Source organism: Jaculus jaculus, chromosome 5 (genome assembly GCF_020740685.1).
Source record: "Jaculus jaculus isolate mJacJac1 chromosome 5, mJacJac1.mat.Y.cur, whole genome shotgun sequence".
Taxonomy (NCBI): Eukaryota; Metazoa; Chordata; class Mammalia; order Rodentia; family Dipodidae; genus Jaculus; species Jaculus jaculus.
This window is the reverse complement of record NC_059106.1, coordinates 49,126,980-49,149,215: the sequence shown is the minus strand read 5'-3', so window position 1 is coordinate 49,149,215 and position 22,236 is coordinate 49,126,980. Positions and strand designations below refer to the sequence as shown.

At 54.0% G+C, this 22,236-nt stretch overlaps 1 protein-coding gene across 1 annotated transcript; it reads right to left on the bottom strand.

The window, feature by feature from the left end:
* Positions 1-2,520: 2,520 nt before the first annotated feature.
* On the bottom strand, positions 2,521-21,337 carry Efhd2 (EF-hand domain family member D2). Its single transcript, XM_004657625.2, has 4 exons — positions 21,030-21,337; positions 6,850-6,997; positions 4,917-5,051; positions 2,521-4,081 (listed from the first exon to the last, which is right to left on the bottom strand). The coding sequence occupies exons 1-4, from the start codon at positions 21,335-21,337 to the stop codon at positions 3,950-3,952; spliced, it is 723 nt and encodes a 240-aa protein (XP_004657682.1). The 3' UTR covers positions 2,521-3,949.
* Positions 21,338-22,236: the final 899 nt, after the last annotated feature.

Genomic DNA, 22,236 nt, shown 5'->3' with positions numbered 1-22,236 from the left:
CTCCTGCCTCTGCCTCCCAATTAAAGGATTAGAGGCGTGAGCCACCATGCTCGGCTTCCTATTTATTTATTTATTTTTTGAATAGGGTCTCTTGTAGCCCAGTCTGGTTTTGAATTCCTGATTCTCCTGCCTCCACCTCTCAGATGCTGAGATTAAAGGAAGGTTTCACAACACTCAGTTGTGGGGGAAAGTATTAGGGAGTCCTCTCTCTCAGGTTTGGGGTTCCTCTAGGCTTCCTCATTCCTCAGTGGGCTTCCTCTGCCAGCACTGGCAGCGAGCAAGGGTCTCGGCAGGCTGCGGCCCTGGCGATGGACAGCAGGCCCCTGCAGACTCTGGGATCCCAAGGGCTCCAGGCTCACAGACATCACCAGGCCAGCCAGAGTTTGACTGTATGTCTGTCTGCCTTAGGCTCCTCCCCATCCCTGAGTCCCTCCCACCAGCACATTAGGGGTCCAGGGTTCTTGCCTTGAGTGAAGGGTGCTGAAAGGCAGTGCTTAGCCTAAAATATTGTGCTGACGATGGTGTCATCTCAAGCACTGAGTAGCCTACTTCAGGACATACACCTAGGGGACTCTGCCCTAGCCAGAGGTGCAAGGCGGGATGAAGGGGGCGGTGTCACCTAGTACTGCAGTTCCATTCGTGGCCACGTAGAGGCAGCAACATCCAGGCCAACAGAACACTGCTCCCCGACTCAGCGCAGTGGCAAAATCAACGTCACACTGAGCAGATGGAGGAGGATGTGGTGGGCACTTATTTTGTCCACGGCCACCCCACCGCCTCAGGGGCACTGTCCCAGCTTGCTCAGGATTGTGAGTGTCTGTGTGTGGCGGGGGCACATTGGTCTCGAATTCCCATACTCTTGTTGCCATTCCTGACCGCTGTCAGGAATGTTGTTATAGATTCACTAGACAGGGTCTTAGAATGTCGCCCAGGTTGACCTTGAACTCTTGCCTCTGCCTGTCTAAAGCTGGGATGACAGGTGTGTGCTATCACATCAGGCTCTGGCCACTGTTGGGGTGTGTGTGTCCATAGACTTTAAGGCCTTCCTATTCTTTTAAAAAAGATTTGGGGGGAGGTTTGAAGAGATGGCTTAGTGGTTAAGGCCCTTGCCTTGAAGCCTAAGGACCCCAGTACCCACATAAGCCAGATGCACATGGTGTCGCATGCATCTGGAGTTCCTTAGCAGTGGCTGAAGGCCCTGGTGCACCCATTCTCTTTCTCAAATAAATAAAAATTTAAAGAAATATTGGGGGAGGTGCTGAAGAAATGGCTCAGCACTTAAAGAGCTTGCCTGCAAAGCCTAAGGACCAGAGTTCAACTCCCCAGGACCCATGTAAACCTAGGTGGTGTATGCATCTGGAGTTCATTTGCAGTGGCTAGATGTCCTGGTGCGCCTATTCTCTCTCTCTCTGCTTCTTTCTCTCTCTTGAATAAATAAAGTATTTTAAAAGGATTGTTTTAATTATTTTGGAGAGAAAGAGGCAGAGAGAGAACGAGTACACCAGGGCCTTCAGCTGCTGCAAACGAACTTGAGACATATGCATCACCTCGTTCATCTGGCTTTTGTGGGTCCTGGGGAATTGAACCTGGGTCCTTTGGCTTTGCTGGCAAGCACCTTAACTGCTAAGCCATCTCTCCAGCCCTAAAAAAAAAAAAAAAGATTTTTATTTGGGGCTAGAGAAATGGCTCAGTGGTTAAAGGCTCTTGTTTGCAAAGCCTGACAGCCCAGGTTCCACTTCCCAGTTCCCCCATAAAGTCAGATGCACAAAGTGGTGCTTTTGTCTGGAGTTTATTTGCTACAGCAGGAGGCCCTGTCAACCCATTCTCTCTCTAGCTCAAATAAATCTTCAAAAACATTTTTATTTATTTGTGAGAAAAAAATTTTCAGGGCAAATGAGCTCCAGATGCATATGTCATTTTGTACATCTGGCCTTATGTAGGTACTGGGGGAATGGAGCCTGGGCTTTGTCAGGCTTTGCAAGCAAGAGCCTTTAATGTTTATTATTATTATTATTATTATGAGAGAGAAAGAGGCAGAGAGAGAGAGAAAGAGAATGGGCATGTTAGGGCCTTTCAGTGGCTGTGAACAAACTCCAGACGCATGCACCCCCTTGTGCGCATGTGCAACACTGCACACTTGTATCACTGTGCACCCGGTTATGTGGGACCTGGAGATTTGAACATGCATTCTTAGGCTTCGCAGGTAAGTGCTAAGCCATCTCTCCAGCTCACAAGAGCCTTTAACTTCTGAGCCATCTCCCCAGCCCAGGCCTCTCTATTCTTACTTGGAATAGAGAGATTAAAAAAAGGCACCCCCTTCACGGTTTAAAGATGAAATGAATTTACAATACACATAGCGGGAGAATGGCCAGTGGCATCAGGTGGGCACTACAGACCAATCTCTCCATTAGGAGGAGTCCTCTCTTTCCCAGGCTCCTTGGCATGACTGCCCAACACCCAGTGACCTCATCCCTGACCCCTCCCTTGCCCTCCTGTTTACTATCAAGAATCACACACACATAGGAATATAGAATTTTATCTCATTTTAGTTAAAAAAAATAATCGTACCACCAAATGAAGAAGTAGCAGTTTTTCTTTTTTTGAGGGGTGAGAAGGGAGAAAAATAATAATAAAATGCAAAAAGCCAAAAGGAAAATTTATATTCATCTGTATAAACATATCTGCTAAGGCAAACGCAAGCCAGGGCCACGGCTGCTGCGCTCGGCTCGGCACCTCCTCGTCTCTGCAGGTTCTAAGGCCGAAAAAATAAAGCCTCTGCAAGTCCCACGGGAAGCTCCAGGGACTCTTGGGGCATCGTACTAAAATAAAGAGTTATCGAGTTTCCAAAGCAGTGATGCTGTCATGACAGACACTGAAAGTTGCATAACTGTGGCCTGGAGGGCCAGCTCACGTGTTGGGACCGGGTGACGTCACAGTTTCACGATACAGCAACGGGCACACACATACACACACACGAGCAAGCACATAGGAGCTATGGAAGAATGGCCGCTGGCATGGGCTTTACTATGGCCCGTGGCCACGAGCTTGGGGGTCCCCATGCTTTCTAGGGGGTGAGCGTGACAGGTGGGTGCCATCACTGGTGACAAAGGGGGAGTAGCCCCCGGGGAAAGAGTGTGTGAAAGGGGGCCTGGCCCCACTATGGGTGCACGCAAACACGCTGAAGCAGACTGTCAGGTTCCTTCCTCCCTGGGAAGGTCCATTCCTCCCTCCTCTCTACCCCTCTCCACAGCCTCTTGGGGACCCTTCGGCTTGTTCTGGAAGGTTCTAGGGAGTGGTGTTTCTTCATCCCAGAACCTTCCCCGCCCATGGCATGCCCAGCAGAGTGCGGCCTGTGAGGTAGATTCGCACAGCGGCCTTCACCCTGTCTGGCCTGGGACCCATCTCTACATCAGCCTGGGTTTATCAGGGCCTGGGTCCTTTCACCAAAACACAAGTGCCCCCCGGCCCCCTGCAGCAGAGAGGGGGCAGACCTGGAAGAAGGCGTGCTGGGGAGGGGCACCCAGGACTACCCGGGCCCTTGGGTCCTACTCTCTCCCTGTCTCAGTGGCTTTCTGTCTAGGAAGGGATTGTCAGGCAGGGCGGCCTGTGGTTAAGGTCGGGTGGGCGGGAGAGCAGCTGGTACACAGGGCAGGGATTTTCTGAAGGCTGGAGCGGGCAGCAGAGTGGTCAGGGAGCAAGAGACGCAGGGAGGGCCTGTGGGGGTGCTGGTGGCTGGTATCGCAACCTCAGGAACAGCAGGAGTGAGTGGGAGTGGCTGGGCCACTCAGGAGACCCCTGGAAGAGATCCCCCTTCACAGACTATTTAGGTTTTAGTAGTGGTCCTGTCGCATGGCCCAGGACTCAGGCTCACCTCCCTGGGTGGCTCATGCCCGCCCGTGCCCTCTGACTGTGCAGTGGGGCAGGGCTGGGTCCTTGGCCTTGGCCCACACTACTTGAAGGTGGACTGCAGCTCCTTGAAGGCCGCTTTCCGCTGCTTCATCTCCTCGGCCTGTTTCTTCCTTTCTTCCTGCTCGGCCTTGATCTCCTCCTCGAAGCGGCTGGACACGTTGATGGCCTGTACCTGGGAGAGGGGGTGAGAGGTACCTGATACACAGGCTGATGGGGAGGCTTAAGAGATAAGGCTTATTCAGTGGCAGCTGTGGAGTGGGCCCTGCAGGTGGGAGTGAACGATGCTGTCCTCCATGCCCCGTCCTGGAAACCACAGCACCCAGCCTGGTCTACTGCTGAATCCAGGAATGTTTGGAAGCCGGAGGGAAGTAGGAGGATGCCTTGGGGAGGAAGAGTCTGCAATGGTTGTCAACTTGACAGAATTTAGAATCACCATGGAGACAAATCTTGGGGCATGCCTGTGAGGGTTTCCCTGGATTAGGTTAAGTGAGGTGGGAAGACCCACCTTGACTGTGGGCAGCACCACTCCCTGGGCTGGGGTCCCTGACTGTATAAAGAGGAGGCGCTGGCTGAGCAGCAGCAGTCACCACTCTGCTTCCTCACTGGGGGCTGAATGTGAGCAGCTGCCTCGAGCTCCCGCCACCACGCCTTCCCCACCATGATGGACTGCGACCTGTAACTGTGTGCTGAAAGAAACCTTCCTTTCTTACACTGATTGTTTGTCCCAGCACAATGAAAGGTAACTGATACATGGAAAGAGGAGTAAGGACAGATGGGGGTCCTGGGTGGGTAGGATGCTGGAGCCACTGGACCAAATGTGTCCCCTCCATCCATGCCCACACGGGAGGAGATGGGGCTTTGTGTGTACCCCCATGGCTCTGCCCACACCACGGGGTCAGCTCTGGATCTGCCCGTGGTCTTAACAGGAAGGGACTGTGCCATTCCTCAAGCTAAGCTGGGGTAAACATGCCACCTGCCTGGGCTCCTCACAGCCCTTGGCTTCTCACCTTGGCTTCAAAGAAGCTCTTGGCCCCCTTGACGCCCTCCGTGGAGACGTCGATCTCAGAGAGGCGGGCCAGCACGTGCAGTCCGCTGTCTTCCTGCAGCTCCCCAGCCGCGGCCTTGCGGAAGATCAGGAGGAACTGGGGCAGGAGACACACGGTTAGCAGGAGACAAAATGAACCAAGTCCCAGGCCATACCCAGGCTCCAGCTCTCTCCTCCCCTAGAGAAGGGGCAGACGGGATAGGACTGGAGCCTGACAGCTGTGCTTTGGCTTCTCCCTCCGCAGGCCTCTATTTGCCTATCTGCACAATGGGATCTAGGGGGCTGGTCTGTTTGGCCAGGATCCTGGGTTAATGAGCACAGTCCATTCTCATTTGTGACTTCATCCTGCCTTTTATCTTTGTCACCCACTGTTCCCAATATGTCTATACTGTTCCACATTCACAGAGTCTCAGAGGAACCATGCACCCAGTTTGCAGAATGAGGAAGGCTCAGAGAGAACAGAAGAGTGCCAGAAGGATGTGATTCTGTCTGTGTCACCTGACTCCAAGCCATTGCCCTGGCCTGTCACCGTCTTCTTCTCTGGCCTCTTGTCCTTCTCAGAAGCCCTTACCTCTTCCCTCTCTTCTTCCTCCTTTGGCTTCCTGCTAACTCTCCCAGGCCCAGGACTTCACAGAGAACCCTGTTCCCATGCAGATAACCCCACAGCACCACGGCTATCTGCCTTTGAGCCTCTGCTTCCTTGGTCCGTCTGCAAACAGACTTCCAGAGAGTGCCCACTTCGGAGCGGAGGCTCAGGTCCATGATGTAAGTCACCGAGCATCATGCTTGGTCCCTTTGGCCTTCCAGCATGCATCACTGCTTTCCTGTGCCCCTCTTCCCCGGCACCAAGCACCGCAGCGTCTCTCTCCTGGCTCCTCCCCTCCAGGCTAGAGGGCCTGGGGCACAGGGCTTTCTGTGGACTGTGCTTGGGCATACAGTAATCACTCAACAGTTTGCTGGGGTGGCTCAGGCCTACAATCCCAGCACTTGGGAGGTTGAGGCAGAAGGATTTCTATGAGTTTAAGGCCAGCTTGGGCTACAGTGTAAAACTGTGTCTCCAAAAAGGGTGTGTGTGGGGGCGGGGGTGTGAGAGACATCTAGCTGGGGAGATAGCTCATTTGGTAAAGTGCTTGTCTTGTAAGAATGAGGACCCGAGTTCTGATCTTCAGAACCTGTATTAAAAAGGGACGGAGGGGGGGTTGGAGAGATGGCTTAGCGATTGAGGCATTTGCCTGCAAAGCCAAAGGACCCAGGTTCTATTCTCCAGGACCTACATAAGCCAGTGCACAAGGGGGTGCATACATCTGGAGCTTGTTTGCAGTGGTTGGAGGCCCTGGAGCACCCACTGTCTCTCTACTTCTTTCTCTCCCAAATAAATAAATAAATATATTAAAAAAAAAAAACAGCACAGCTGGGCATGGTGCCATGCTTGTGATCCCAGTGTTGAGCAAGCAGAGGCAGGACGCCCTGGGGTTCCCCGGCCAGCCAGTCAAGCCCATTTGGTAGGTTCTAGGCCAATGAGAGAGCCTGTCTCTAAAATGGTACCTGAGGAATGCCACCCCAGGTTGTTCTCTGGTCCCCACACATGCAGACACATACATGTACATATGCACAAACATGTATGTGCACACACACAAAGAAAAAGAAAATGCACCAACCACTCAACATATGCTCACTACAGGAAGGACTGGATGTCCCTCCTCCTTACTGAGGCATCTCAGTGTCCTGATGGGACCTAGGATGCCTTGCAAGCCTCACGCAGCCAAGTATCAGCATTCCCAGCTGCCTGTCCTTACCGCTCCCCGCTCCCCTGGGAGACAATGTCTGTCATTACCCGCACAGGCCACTCAGTGCTCAGGAGTGGCTGGGTGAGGAGAGGGCTGGGGTAGGCTCACCTCCCGGAAGCTGAGCTTGCTGTCCAGGTCCTCGTCCACCTCCTTGATCATGTTTTTCAGGCCTAGGTGGGTCTGGGGAGCCCCAAGTTTCTCCATCATGAGCTTCAGTTCCATAAGATCGATGAAGCCATCTCTCCCAGCATCATACCTGTGGGTGGGGAGGGAGGAGAGGGGGGGGGAGGGAGAGAGAGGGAGGGAGATATGGGGACATCTTGCCATAACTCTCATTTGACCAGGACACCTCCCACTATCACGTCTTTCCATCATGGTGGAAAGGGAGCTCAACGTCGGTGTGGCCGCCTCTGACGCCGGAGAACTCCCTGCCTGCATGTTGAATGCAGACTTTTACATGACCCGAGGCATGAGGGAGGAACCCGAAGCCATAGTTTCCTGCACCACGTGTGGCGTGTGCAGGATGGGAGCAAAAACTCACACCTCAGGGTGTGGCCCCTCCAGCTGTCTGTGGTCACCCAGCACCTACTGGCAGACTGGCATCTCCACAGACACTTAAGGGACATCTGAGCCTCAGCTTGACCCTGCTCTGTGACTCCATCCAGGTGGCAAGGCCTGGTGGGTCGGTCGGGGCGAGGTATCTCGACTTCAGAATGTTTGGATGGTGGACAGGGTCGTTCCTGGCTGTAGGAGCTGCTCTGCGCATTGTGGGATATTTATGGTAGTCTCCCTCCTGGCTTGCGACAGCTAAATATGTCTCTCAGTCACTGCTAACTTACCGTAGGGTGGGGGTCATTCCCAGTGGAGAAGTATGTGGTAAAGGAATGATGTGGAAGTGAGCAGTGGCCTCTGTTCTCTAAGACAGAGCTTTCCTATGCACGTCCCTGCCTGGCCTGGGATTAAGTAGACCCGGCCAGCCATGCATTTGTGGCGTTCCTCCTGCCTCTGGGACCATAGACATGCACCACCATGCCTGGCTATTTTATGGATTATCAGGGGGATGCTGATATGGAACCTAGGGCCTTAAGCATGTTAGGCAAGTGCTTCACCACTGAGCCACCCTCTCTTTCCACAGAATCGCTGCCTCTCCTTGTACTGCACTCCATACTGGGGACTTTCCCTCATGCCCCAGTGTACACTGACTAGGTCCTGGCAGGGAGCGTAAAGCACCTAATAGGTGCTCAGGCCGAACAACACAGGCACCCATGCAGGGACTTGAATATTTGGCAGCATCTTCCGCAGAGCGCTGTGTCCAGGAGGGCGGCCCAGGCAGGCCGACGGTCAGGTCACTGGGGAGGGAGCCTGGGTGTGTTCAGGAGGCAGGCTGTGCTTGGAGCGCTCAGGGAGTGGTGGAGATGGTGGCAGCCCCGTGGGGCACTAGGTGATAAGGTGGCCTCTGTCCCCACCCTGCCCTTCTCTGCCTGGAGGATGGGTGGTGACAGGTGCAATATCCCTCTCTGCCGGCCTCCTTGTGCCGTGAGTGTGCTCAAAGGTGGTCTCTGGTCTGTCCCCTGGTGGGGGAGGAGCTGCTTGTGTCAGGAGCAATGTCCCTCTTGTCAGGCTGACTAAACTCTTGTCCCGCTTGTCTCCCGGGGCAGGGGTCTGGGGAGAGTTGGTCTCAAGGTTTCATGCAGAACTCAGGGCCTCTAGCTGGCTGAGTGACAGCTAAAGCCCAGACAGACACACGTGTCCTGGGGACTTGGAGATCCTGTGTGGACACACAGCTCCTTCCTAGTGCATCTTTGGGCTCTCTTGGTCTCTCTCCCAACCTCTGCCTGACTTTGAGCATCTAATGGCAGCCACAAACTAAAATCTGTTTTTGCTCCCCTCCACCCCTGCCGGAGGTAGGGTCTCACTCTAGCCCAGGCTGACCTGGAGTTCACTATGTAGTCTCAGGGTGGCCTCAAACTCTGAAACTCTCAGCAGTCCTTCTAGCTCTGCCAGGGATTAAAGGCGTGCACCACCACACCCGGCTGTTTTTGCTTTCTTTTACTTAATCCCTTTTAGAGCCGCATTTTACAACAGAGGTTCAGAGAGGCTAAGTGACATGCCCAATGTCACACAGCAATAAGGAAAGAGCCAAGCTGCTATCCCAGGTCTGCTGATCTGATAAACCTGCAAGTTTGCTGTGCGCCTAGCCCCCTTCCGTGTCCTGTGGCCACCTGCGGCGCAGAGACTTCCTGGAGCACCAAGAGGAGCATTTGTGTGAGGGGTATAAATAGTTCACAAGTGAGTCAGGGCTTAGAAGTGACACCAGAAGGCAGAGATGGGACCCTGTGTTCCCTCCAGGGTGAGAAGGCTGGGTGGGGACAAGCGAGCTAGCAGACCCCATGGGTGGCGGGGGGGGGGGGGGGGAGGGAGGGCAGTGCCCCAGTGAAGACAGAAGTGAGAAACTGGAAGGATGAGGGTCAGGAAAGTGGAGGCTCATCTCCCTGTGCTGCAGGAAGGGCCTGTGGGGCGACTGGGCACCCCTCCTTCTGTCTCTCATCTGTGACTGTGGGAGGCTGGGTGTCTGTCGCATGTCTTCTGCAGCAGAAGCCTGTGAGGACCTGTCTTTCCCAAGCGAGCCACACGGACAGGTCCCCTCCTACTTTCAGAAGCTTGGGTCCAATGAAGGTCAGCAGTGATGTCAGAAAACCCTCCAGCACAATGTGCTGTGTCCTTCAAGGGACATTTGATGACATCTGGAGATGCTTTTGGTTGTCTAAACTGAGAAGAGGGGTGCTGCCAAGCCGAGATCATGGAAACTACCACACAGCCTAGAGTCCCCAGAACACAGCCCCGGAGCAATGGTTCAACTCCAGGTTCCACCGGTGCTAAAGCTCAGATGTCATGGTGTCTCTCACAGTCACTGGGAGAACTGCCCGAGTTCCCACACACCAAGGACCCACAAAGAACCCAACAGCGAAGCCAGCTCCAGTGGACGTCCCACCACTCCAGTGAGATTTAGTGAGCTCCACTCAGCTCCCTCTGCATGCCAGGCTCTCTCTAAGCTCAGCTGTCCTGGTGGGTCAGGAGAGGGCACAGAGGGCCAAGGATTTGGATCCCAACCTGGGAGCTGCATGCCAAGCTTCTCGGAGCCCCAGTTCAAGGGTCTGTTTCTTCCAAAGCCAGGGGCAGTTCAGTCTCAGAAGTTCAGTGTCCAAACTTAGATGGAAAGTCGGAGTGCGGGTGCCTAACTCTCTGGCAGCTCTCAGGCTGCCTGGGCCTCGGCTCAAACCACCGCTCATATCAGTCAAGGGCTAATCAATTACCAGGGATGGGCTCTGACCCAAGGAAGGCTCCCGGCGGTCATGGGCAATGATGAGGTTGGCCACAGTATGGGTAAATCAGTTACCAGGCCAGGTGTCAGAGGGCTGGGGTGGGAGATGAGCCCTGGAGGAGGTGACTGTTCCCAGGACTCCCTAGGGAAGGACATCTGTCACATGCCTGATGGGAGGTGCTAACCTCAGGGAAAGGGGCTTTGAGGTGTGTTCATGTCAACTCCAAATCCCTAGCTCTGTTCCCTGCTGGGTGGATGACCCTGCTCACGTCCCTGGACCCCATGAACCTCAACTTACTTATTTATATCATGCAGAGCAAAGGACTCATTTTGGGACCCAGACAAGGGTTGGCAGATATGATACAAGTTGAGTCTTAGGATGGAGACAACTTACTTTAAGCACCTAATACACACTAATTGCAACGATAATTGCCAGTGATTGTTACTGTTTGCCTTTGTTAAAGGGCAAACACAATTAAGGATATTATATAGTGGGTGCTTAAAACCTGTTAATGACATGATAATGGCATCTGCTTGCCACACTGAGTACATCACACATATGCCATGAAAATAGCAAGGGGGCTGAGGAAATGGCTTAGCGGTTAAGGCCCTTGCCTGCAAAGCCAAGGGAACCAGGTTCAATTCCCCAGGACCCACGTAAGCCAGCTGCACAAAGGGGCGCACACATCTAGAGTACGTTTGTAGCTGCTGGAGGCCCTGGTGTGCCCATTCTCTCTCTCTGTCTCCCTGCCTATGTCTCTCTCTCAAATAAATAAAGAAAAAATGGCAATATTAAAGAAGACTAAGAAAAATATTGCTTGCAAAGCCTGCCTGCCTCCCCAGTTTGATTCACCAGTACTCATGTAAATCCAGTTGTAAAAACAAAGCTAAACTGCGTGGTGGCACACGCCTTGAATCCCAGCACTCGGGAGGCAGAGGTAGGAGGATTGCCATGAGTTTGAGGCCACCCTGAGACTACATAGTGAATTCTGGGTCAGCCTGAGCTAGAGCGAGACCCTATCTTGAAAAACAAAACAAACAAGGACTGGAGAGATGGCTTAGCGGTTAAGCGCTTGCCTGTGAAGCCTAAGGGCCCCGGTTCGAGGCTCGGTTCCCCAGGTCCCACGTTAGCCAGATGCACAAGGGGGCGCACGCGTCTGGAGTTCGTTTGCAGAGGCTGGAAGCCCTGGCGCGCCCATTCTCTCTCTTTCCCTCTATGTGTCTTTCTCTCTATGTCTGTCGCTCTCAAACAAATAAATAAAAAATGAACCAAAAAAAATTTTTTAAACAAAACAAACAAAAACCTAGGCTGGCTTCTCCAGGGGCTTGAGGTGGATGGTCCTGGGAGATGGGAGTGGAAGATGACTCATGTCCTGCCCTCTTGTGCAGCCCCATTTCTTGTTCCCTACTAAGCCTCACTTAAAGGCCCAGCAACGTGGGCAGGGGACTGGAGCTGAGTTTGCAGGAGGCTCAGAGCACCCAAGCAAAGAAAGGCCAGCCTCATAATCTGGCCCACCTGCTCCATACTAGAGAGGAAAATTAGGGTCCCGAGTGGATAGTGACTAGCCCGGGGTCACCCAGCAGGTGGGCCTCAGAGGCTATCAGCTGTGGGCTTTCTCCCTGCCTCCCTCTTCCTCCTGGGCCGGGCCATGCAGGTGTTGGGGGAGGCTGGGCGGAGGGCCTCACTTGGGGCCAGTTTGGGAAAGCCAGTGTCATCCGGTGGCTGTGGGCGCAAAGCTCCCTGGCTGGGAGCTCAGCACTTTTCTCTAGCACTGGAGGGAGGCTGTGGGGCTGGCACCGGGCCCGCATTCCTGCCCGTCCCCCCCCCATAGTTCTTTCCAGGGGAAGGCTCAGCAGCTGCTGCCCCGGATGCTGGTGACAAAATCCCTCCCATCCCTCCCCTTGGAAGGGGCACACCCAGCTGCCACCCAGGCAGACCCTGTACTTTGAGCAGAGCATGCTCTCAACCCAGCTGACTGCTTCCCAGCTTCCCCGTCTCACCCCGGTCCTGATGGCTGGGAGTCCCAGTGGTCACTGGGGCTGGTCTTACTGGTACTTAGTATGGTCTGGCTCTGCACCCAGCTCGTTTACTTTCATAAAGTTCTCATTGCTGGTGACTTTGCTGAGCACTTACTCTGTGCTGGGTCAAGTGTTCTGTATCAGATTCTCCTAAGAACCTTGTGAGGGCTAGACAGATGGCTTCGTGTTTAAGGTGCTTGCCTACAAAGCCTAAGGACCCAGGTTCGATTCCACAGTACTCATGTAAGCCGGAAGCACAAGGCGGCATGTGTGCCTGGAGTTCATTTGCAGTGGCTGGAAGCCCTGGCATGCCCATTCTCTCTCAAATAAATAAACAAATAATTATTATTATTTGGTTTTTCGAGGTAGGGTCTCACCCTAGCCCAGGCTGACCTGGAATTCACTATGGAGTCTCAGGGTGGCCTTGAACTCATGGTAAATCTCCAACCTCTACCTCCCGAGTGCTGGGATCAAAGGTGTGTGCCACCATGCCCGGCAAAATAAGTTATTTTTAAAAAAGAACCTTGTGAGACAGGCCCAGATGTCTCTACTCAATAGACCAGAATCTGAGGGCAAAGAAAAGAAGTGTATCAGCAAAAAGTCAGAGGTGACACAGCTGAGCAAGAGTCCCAACCACAGGCCTGGCCATAAAGTACACTATCTCCTTCTGGTGCCTACAGACCCTGGGTGAGAGTGCGGCAAGGGATACTGGAGATCATGGCGAACCCTTGGTGAAGGCCACATTCCCAGTGCAGAGTTCCGGTTCCATGTCTTGAATACCTCTGAGGACAGGCGGCACACTGCTTCCCCAGGGCGAACTCTTTGGCTTCACTGAGCTGGCTGATGCCAGAAGGAAGCCATGGTCATGGCTGCTGCCCAAAAGTGGACAGGAGCACAGGGAATCCCAATGCTGTCCCTTCTGATACCCATCCAGGCCTTTGCTATTGGGCCCTCTGGGCATGTAGATTCCCAGGAAAGGTTGCTGGAAAGGGGGTTGTTTAGTTTATGGGCTCAGGAGCCCCAGCCCCCCAAGACTGCTGCCACTCCGCTAAGGGTATCTGTAGATGGGTGACTTCATCTGTCTGAGCTATTCAGTAAGAGGTGAATGGAGCTGAGATTAAGTAAATAATAAGCACAGGGTTATATTGGGCTCAATAACGCTTTTTGTAATTGCTCTCATAACAGTGATTATTCCGGGCTGGTGGGAAGAGGTGGTTGGGGGAACTCAGCCGAAGGCAGCCTCAGATGCTGTACGTGGAAGACACTGCCACTGTGGCTCCTGTGGGTGGTGCTGAATTTGAGGTTAGGATGTCCCCAAACCTTGACAGTCCCAGCAAGTTGCTGTTAGCCTGAGGTTCCCACTTGGTTTTCAGACTAGCTAGAAAGATGAGAGGCACTTGCAGCATACACACAGGTCCCTTCCCTTTGGCTGACACAGGGCAGTAGATCAAGGTCAGGGTCTGTCCCGAGGACCAGAGGAAGTGAGGAGTGCCCAGCTTTCCCCATGAGTCAGACAGTACGGGGTGGGGGTGTGCCCAGCTGGCCCTGCCTGAGCAGCATTACCAGGCACTGGGTACCCACCTGCCCTTCTTTCCTCTGCTGGCAGGCAGGGCCAGGCTGGTCAGAAGAGTTAGCAAAGTCAGAATTCATCTGTCCTCTAGAATGCTTCTGCCTCAAGGAAGCTGCCTTACTTCTCAGGACATTGAGTTCAGGAGTCACTTGGTCCTCTGTTCACAGGACTGGGAGGGGGCAAGGGGCTCAAATCCACAACTGTAATAATTATGATAGAATAGGTCAGGGATGCAGAGATATACAGCTCAGTGGTTAAAGGCACTTGCTTGCAAAAGCCCTGACAGCCTAGGCTTGATTTCTCCATTGCCCTTGTAAAGCCAGTTGCACAAAGGTATACGTATATCTGGACTTCCAGGCCCTGGTTCACCCAAAGTCACACTCTTTCCCTCTCTCAGCTTGCAAATAAATAAAAACTGAAAATATTTTTGATCCTCTCAGCGCTCTGTTCCCCATAAGGTAAGCGGCCTCTGACAGGTGCTCCCATCATCCCGTTCTGCTTCGCCATGATCAACCGAACTAGGACTTCAGATGGAACCTCTGAAACCATGGACCAGAGTAATTCCTCCCATTTCTCGGGCGTTTGTCTCAGTGACATCAAAAGTGACATCAAAGCCAAGGGACCCAGGTTCAATTCCCCAGGGTCCACATAAGCCAGATGCACAAGATGGTGCATGTGTCTGGAGTTCATTTGCAGTGGCTGGAGGCCCTGGAGCACATTCTCTCTCTCTCTCTCAAATAAAAAAATAAATCTGAATAGTGAGATTTAATTCTGGATTCTCTCTTTTCGTTTTTGCTATAATGATCTACTTTGTCCTTTTGTGATTAGAATTATCTGGTTTTAATTGTTCTTTGTGATATCTCTGGTGTTGGCTATAATGACTGACAAGATATGTGTTTAATTAATTTTATTGACTTGTATTAAATTTTTGGTACTTAGGGCTGGGGATATGGCTCAGCAATTAAAGGCACTTCCTTGTATAGCCTGTTGGTACCGTGTTCAGTTCCCCAGTACCCACGTAAAGCCAGAAGCAAAGTGCTGCATGTGTCTGGTATTTGCAGTGGCAAGAGGCCCTGGCATGCCCATATTCTCTCTGTCTTATAAATAAATGTAGTTTTAAATTTTATGGTATATACAAATACCTGATAAGTTTCAATCTGGAGCATTTTTAATTAAAAGAATCAATTGTTAAAAAAATATATTTTTTTGAAGAATAGGTCTGAAGCCCCCTACTGTGTGATAGCTATTTTTATTTTTTTTTGAGGTAGTGTCTCACTCTAGCCCAGGCTGACCTGGAATTCACTATGTAGTCTCAGGGGTGGCCTTGAACTCATGGTGATCTTCCTACCTCTGCCTCCCGAGTGCTGGGATTAAAGGTGTGCGCCACCATGCCTAGCACTGTGATAGCCATTTTATATCCAGCTTACGCTAACTCCTTAGTAATTCTAGAGGTAGACATTAATGGTAAAATAATCAAATTCTGATTCCAAACACCAAGGTATCATGTATGCTAGGCAAGTGGTCTGAGTCACATTTCAAGCCCCCTTTCTGCTTTGTATTTTGAGAAAGAATCTTACCAAGTTGCCTAGGCTAGCTTTGAACCCACTCTGCAGCCCAGGCTGGCCTTGAACCTTCTTTCCTCCTGTATCAAGTTTCCTGAGCAGTTGGGATTATGGGTCTGCATTACCAGGCTTGGTGAGCATTTCTGATGCACACCTAGGGAGGCTTGTTAAGATGCAGGCTCTTATCTGGCAGCTCTGGGGTGTAGCTGATGCTGTTGGCCCATGGATTATGTGAGGGGCCAGGGACCTCCCTCTGCCTTTCAAGGGCATGAGACTTTTACCTTTTGAGCCTATCTCCTTACTATGAAGTGGGTGGTGGCACCCTTGTGGGATTTTAAAAATGATTAAGCAGGAGGTCTGGAACCGAGGGTCAACAGTGGCCTTTTCAATCAGACATGTAGCTCAGTGAAGGGAGCCTCCCCCAGGCTCAGCACTGCCCATGCCTGGCCCCAGCTAGCTACACCTGCCTGGCACGGGTGCCTCATTTCTTCTCCCTTCAAAGCAGAAGTCTGCCAAGACTGCCAGGCAGCCAGAGGGAACTCAGCTGCTGGAGGGTGTAGGGACTGTCCTTGCAGTGGTTGCAAAGTGACCTCACCACTTCCACTGGGGTGGTCTTTCAGGAAGGGTTTCTTTCTTTCTCCTTCCTTCCTTCTTCTTTCCTTCCTTCCTTTTCTTTCTTCTTTTTTTTTTTGAGGTAGGGTCTCACTCTAGCTCAGGCTGACTTGGAATTCTCAGGGTGGCCTAGCACTCATGGCGATCCTCCTACCTCTGCCTCCCGAGTGCTGGGACTAAAGGCATGCGCCACCATGCCTGACTTCAGGAAGGGTTTCTGACCTGTCCTAGGGTACCAGAGCTGGGTATCCTGAGCCTGGAATCTGCAGATTTAGCCAGGTCTTGGCCTAAGGAGGCAAGGAAAAGCATGAAGGAGGGGAGGCAGGTAGGGAGGTGCAAACCCCAGGGAAGTAGAGGAATAGAGAGGAGAGCCCAACTGTTGGGAATCCCCCCTTTCTGGAGCGTGAGGCTCCTCCCCTGCCAGTCAGGCTCTTTGCTCCTATGGGCAAGGACCAGACTTCTCCAGCCTCCACACCCATGACCACAAACATAGCCCAGTGGGCCTCTGAGGGCTCCCTGCAGGGACACCCAGTTCTAATCCTGTCACCAGCACTCATGACCTTGGCCAAGTGACTCAACCTCTCAGCCTCAATTTCCTCATCTGTGGAGTGGGGGCAATGACCCTATCGACCCCACTGTGTTAATATGAAGATTAAGCTTGATCCCTAGGTGATTCAGCTAAGTTCCCTTGGGGGCAGCTCAACAGGGCGGCTCTGTTGAATGAGGACAGGACATGAAGGGAGCAGGGGCTGGCTGTGGGAGATAATGGCTGGGGTCTTTCCTGAGCTTTCTGGTCTCATGGTATAAATAAAGGAGCCTTCTATTTCTGACCATGTGGGGTTATCAAAGATCCTGCAGGTCATGTTCTCGGAGGCTTTAAACCTCTTGAAGGTCGGAACCTGCACACCCAGAAACTTAATATCTGTCGGATGAGTGATCACATGAGGAGACCTTGTTTTCCAAAAACACTATGCATGACGTAAATGGCCCCCAGGCCAGACACTGTGCTGGGCTGTTCCCCCCCACCAATTTTCAGTGCTTTACTAGGTAGGTTTTGTAGCCCCAAGAGAAACCAGGGTTCAGAAGCCCAGACCCTTGCTCACAGGGACCCAGCTGGGTGGCAGCAGGCAGGGACTGGCGTCCTACTTTTGTGTCATTCCAGGGCTGCTGTTTGCTTTTCCTTTTTTTTTTTTTTTCCTGCCACCTGCCTTCCACGTAATTAAGTGGTAATGAATTCATCTCTCTGTTTTTGTTATTTATCAAAGCTGTATGTGGCTGTCAATCACAGCCTCAGTTGGGCAGGAGGAAAGAGGAGTCTCAGGCTGGGTCCCAGTCACTCTGGTCCAGCCTGACCGCCTGGTAGCTGTGTTGGGGGAGGTAGAGGCAGCCAGTGGTCTGTGTGGAACTACCTTAATTTCAGCTCTGGTGGTGGCCAGCAGGGCCAGGGTATATGCTGAGTGGGGCTGATGGCAACTTAGTGCTGGTTCTGAACCAACCACTGGGTTAGTTCTGGGAGGTGGGAACTATTTATCCCTGTTTCAGGGTGAGGAGGGAGGCTCAGAAAGGTTTAGGCGTCTTGGTCCAGGCCCACCTCTGGGATTCAAACCCAAGGCAGCAGATTACAAAGAACCCACTCTCAACCAGGAGGGAAGGGCAGGTGGCCTCAGGTGTTTGTGAAGGGAAGTGCTGGCCAGAAAGAAAGGGATGCCTGCCTGTCTGATGTAAGGGGTCACGAGATAAAGGTAGGGCTGGTGAGGTCAGGCAGGATGGGGAAGTAGGGCACCTTCCTCAGATTCCAAAGCAGGCAGGTTTCAACTTACAGAACCCTCTAGAGTCCCATCTAGGCTGTTGCCAGTTTAGGGGTGGGCATCTCTGAAGGTCTCTGGAGTTGTCCTAAACCGCCTTGCCCCAGCAGGTTCTAGAAACAGTCCTAGATGGAAAGAAGAGATGCCCCTGTAGGCCCTGACACAGGGCAGAATTCAGTGTATGCCATCTCCGAGCCCTTGTCACAGAAGCAGGGCCGCTATCCCCATGGTCCATTTAAGAAGGCTCTGGTTCAGCCACTGAAAACCTCCCATGACCCTGAGCAGGTCACTTCTCCTTTCTGGATCTCAATTTCCTCCTCAGTAAAATGGGGAGAGGGGCTGCTGTCAGCTGGAGTCTCTCCTGGGGGAAGCTATGCAGCTGTTAAGTGTGGGGGTGAGTGATGGGTGGCAGACAGCCTCTTGCTTCCCTGTTCTTCCTCCACAGCTAGCCATCCTCAGACCACGTCTGCTGGTCCTCAGTGAACATGGACCAGAAGACTGTGGACCACAGGGCAGACGTGCGCACAGGCTCAGGGTGCTGCAGAAATAAGACTAGAGCCGAAGGACTTTTGGGAATCCTCAACACACAGCCTGTTCCTTTCGCACATGGTAGACTGAGGCTCGGCAAGGGAAAGGGGGACTAGGGGGGAGCCCAGCTTCCTAGGTCTGGCTGCCAGTGAAAGTCCTTCCAGGGCGGCAGGTTCCCCATCTCCCTGCTTTCAACAGAGCCCTGGCTGTGGTCCCTGCTGGGCCCCAGGAGGCAGCAGCCGCTTGCACAGGGGAAGCAGACAGGCGTTTTGTGCTCCACGAGGCAGTCAGTGGCTGTTCCCAGCCGGGACTTGGCTGGTCTGGGCTCAGCAGGCACAGTGAGGCCTTGTTTCCTTGAATACAAAATCAGTAGCTTTCTACTCTGGTCAGAGCCCCTGGCGGGTGGCACTTCCTTCCCTAGAGGTCCAGTTTTCTGGCCCCTTCCTGCCCCTTCACCCTCCCAATACCCCAGTGTGCTTGGCACCGGTGCCAAGAGGTAGCTTGGAGGGGGTCTGGATCTCACTTATCTCTACGAAATTACTTCTATCAAACTGGTTCCTGCAACAACCTGTGTAAAAGCTGAGTGTGTCTTGCAAACACGGTTTTAAGACCTCCCAGTGCTTAAGTGCAGTACGCCAAACCCTTGGGGCCTGGATTCCCCCAAACAGCTCCGTGGTTTTGGAGAACAGGAATATTACAGAATCCCAAGAGAAGACGGGACTAGGGGAGAAACGGAAAGAGGGCCGGTGGTAGACGCTCCAAGGAGTCAGGCACACACGCGGAGCGGGAGGTTGAGTGTGTGTGGGACTCTGATGCAGATGTCTGTGTGGGAAATCAGGAAGGCGAGAATGTGAGTTTTGGAGTCATCGAGTCTGGTGTTCAAATCCTGATCCTATCATCTTCTTGCTGTGCAATCTTAGCACATTGCTCTACTGGTGTGTGGCCTGCCTCCCATCTGCTCGAGGGTGATGAAACTGTCCCAGGTCACGGGGCTGGTGGGAAGCCCCATGGTGAGCTCCTCTGCCTCAGCCCCATCGCCGCAGGGCTCTGTGACGCGCTTGCAAACCTTCTACATTCTGCCACGGGGCAGCTCGACCTGATGGTCAGCTAGCCCAAGGCTCAAAAGCCAAGAATGCAGGCTCTCTGGGCCTGGTCAGTCTGGCTGGGAGGAAACTTTATCCAAACTCTAGTAGATACCCTGTGTCAGAGGGGCTCTGTGACCTACACGCAGAGGGGCCGAGGTCTGGGGATGGGGTTAAACAACGTGGGGTTTCCTAGCCTCTTGAAGCTGGGAACAGAAACCTTCTTCCCCTTGTGGTGTCAGAATGCAGAAGCTCCAAATATGGGGGAGTGAGAAGTGGGAAGGGCTCTCTCAAGCGTGGGCTTGGCAAATGCCCCTTTCCTGGGCTTCCTGGTTGGTATGTGGGCTCTGTTAGCTGGGTGTGGCCGAGGCTGTCCTCCTTCCTCTATGTGCCTCTGCCACCCCAAACTCAGCCTCTGATGAGACTACTTGCCTCTGCTACCCCAAACTCAGCCTCTGAAGAGACTGCTTGCCTCTGCCACCCCAAAGACAGCCTCTGATGGTTCTACCCCGGTCTGGTCACACTCAATTCCAGTGCCTGGGGGCTGTTCCCTCTAGAGGTGGGGTAACAGGAGGCTGTCCTAAGGAAGGGCACCTTCCCTTCCCCATGGGCAGGGCTAATGCAGGACTGAGGCGAGAGGGTGGACCCAGAAAAGGAATGGAAAGGAACAACAGCTCTTCCTCTCTAAACCTCTCCAGCTACTGGTTGGGTTTGTGAGGAGTGGAAGGACTGGGCCACGGGTCTGTGAGAAGCCCAGCTAACCTGGTGAGGACACAAGGAGGAATCCTAGGGACTGGAGGGTCGGGTCAGGAGGCCCCATGCAGGGCACATAATAAGGGGTTCCCTTGCTGCCTGGAGAGGGTGTGGGGTTATCAGGGATCCTATGTGGGGAGGGAGGTATGGTTGTGTGGGGGAGAGGGTGGCCTTTAGATAGATAGCAGGAGAGTGGCCACTAAACTGTTGGTTGTAGGGATGGAGGGGACAGGAAGGAGGACCCACAGTGTGTGAAGACAGACTAAACCCACAGCTCTGAAGGGACGATGGGGGAGAGGGGCCCCTTCCTAGAAAGATCCCCCGAGGAGCAAGGAATTGGGACCCTGCTAACAGAGTGGGTGGGGGACAGAGCGGACTGGAGAGTTTTCCTCCAGTTAGTAAACAGACTCACTGGGGTTGGGGGCAGGGTGTCTGGCCGGAACCCATGTTGAGGGATAGCAGAGATAAGCAGACAGAAAGGACCCCAGTGAAAGGGACGTGTCTGGCGTGGGTGCAGGGAATGCCCTCTTTGAGAGGCAATGGGGGTACGGTGGGGGTGGGGAACTGAGGATCTGGGATGGGGAAGAAGGGAGGCCACCGGTCTTCAGTTTCAGGGTGTGTGGGTGGAGGTGGGCGCAGAAGCAGGGAGAGGAGGGCAGTCCCCGTGTGTGGCGGAGGTGGGGGGGCGGTGTTCCAGGTTATCTGGGCTCCTCAAGCCGCGTGCGGGCCTACAGTGCACTGGACGCAGCATCATTAGTTGGAGGAATCACTGCCACGGGTCTAGGGACCCAGACCCACTGCATGGTGGGGTGGCCGTTCTGAAAGCCCGATGACGATCTGGAAAGGGTTGCCGAGTTTCCGAACCTGGTGTGTGGAGGTTCAGGGGAGCTCAGCTCGGAGGAGGGGGACCCTGAGAGGTGTGGGATCAGAGGGCTGGAGCGCGTGGGGGGTGGAGGGAGAGGGAGGCAGGGGTGGAGTTCGGGCCCAAGGCCGGGTCTCCGGGTTGGCGGGGAACCGAGACGCGCGGGCACTTACTGCTTGAACATCTTCTCCATGTCCTTGATCTGCTTCCTGGAGAACTCCTTGAACTCGGTGTAGGGGTTGAAGACCCGGCGGCTGGGCGACTGGGGCTCGCCGATGCCCTGGTTGAGGTCCGCGCGCCGCAGCAGCTTGGCGCTCAGCTCGTCGTCCGCGCTGCCCAGCGCCTCGGCCGCCTCCTCGGGAGCCCCGGGAGCAGCGGCCGCCGCCGCCCCGTTGAGCCCGGGTGGTTCGGTAGCCTCGCCGCCCTCACCCTCCATCTGCAGCCGGCGGCTCAGCTTGCTGGCCAGCTCGTCCGTGGCCATGGTGGCCCCGCGCGGCGCTCGCCTCCGCCCGGCCCCGCGCTCTGCCCGCCGCGCGCCGTCCTCCGCGCACCGCCGCTGGCCGCGCTCTTCCTCTTCCTGACACTCCCCGCCGCCAGGCGCCGCCCCCGAAGGTGGGACTTGAGGGACCGCCTGTCCCCGTCCCCTTATCCCCGCCCCCGGTTCCCAGCAGCCCGGCGCCCCGTTCCTCTCCGTCCCTCACCCGGGGGATAGGGGGGCGGGTGGATGGGTCAAGCGCGCGCAGCGTCTGAGCTCTCCATCATGCTCCCCGGGGAGGCCAGGGGGACCCCCGAGAAAAGCCATCATCATCTGGCCTGCGCGAGGAGGGTGTCTCTGAGCTGGGGTAGGGTCTCAATGGGAGGGAAAGAGGCTCGATCTCACGCTCGGGATTTGGCTATGAATTAGGGCCTGGGGGGGTGCGGGGTGTGCATCTCCCCTAGCCCCTTCTCTGGAATCCCCCACTCCGGAAAGTCATAATCCCGTGTCTGTGACACTCTGTCGGTTGCCATGGAGATGACTGCCAGTGGAACGGTGGTGTTCTCCGTGAGGTTGCCGGGGTCTGAAGAAGACAGACCCGGCGGCTGACGCCCAGTGTGGACGGCCTTCTCCCATCCGCTCGGGTCCTGAGCAGCTGGCATCTTTTTGGGAAAGGTGGACCCAGTAGCGGCGAGGGAGATGGGACTGGAACCCAGCACAGGAAGGTTCTCAAACACAGAGACCAGGGAAAGAGGAAGGGGGCTGGTCCTCTGCGGCTGGGCCTCACCACCGCTTGAAGACTCAGTAGGAAAGCTGCCTGGCCAAGTTGTCGACTATTTCTCCACTTTAGGGCGACAAATAGGGAAAACTTGATGTTGTCATTTTGATGAGGGTCCCAGAGGAGA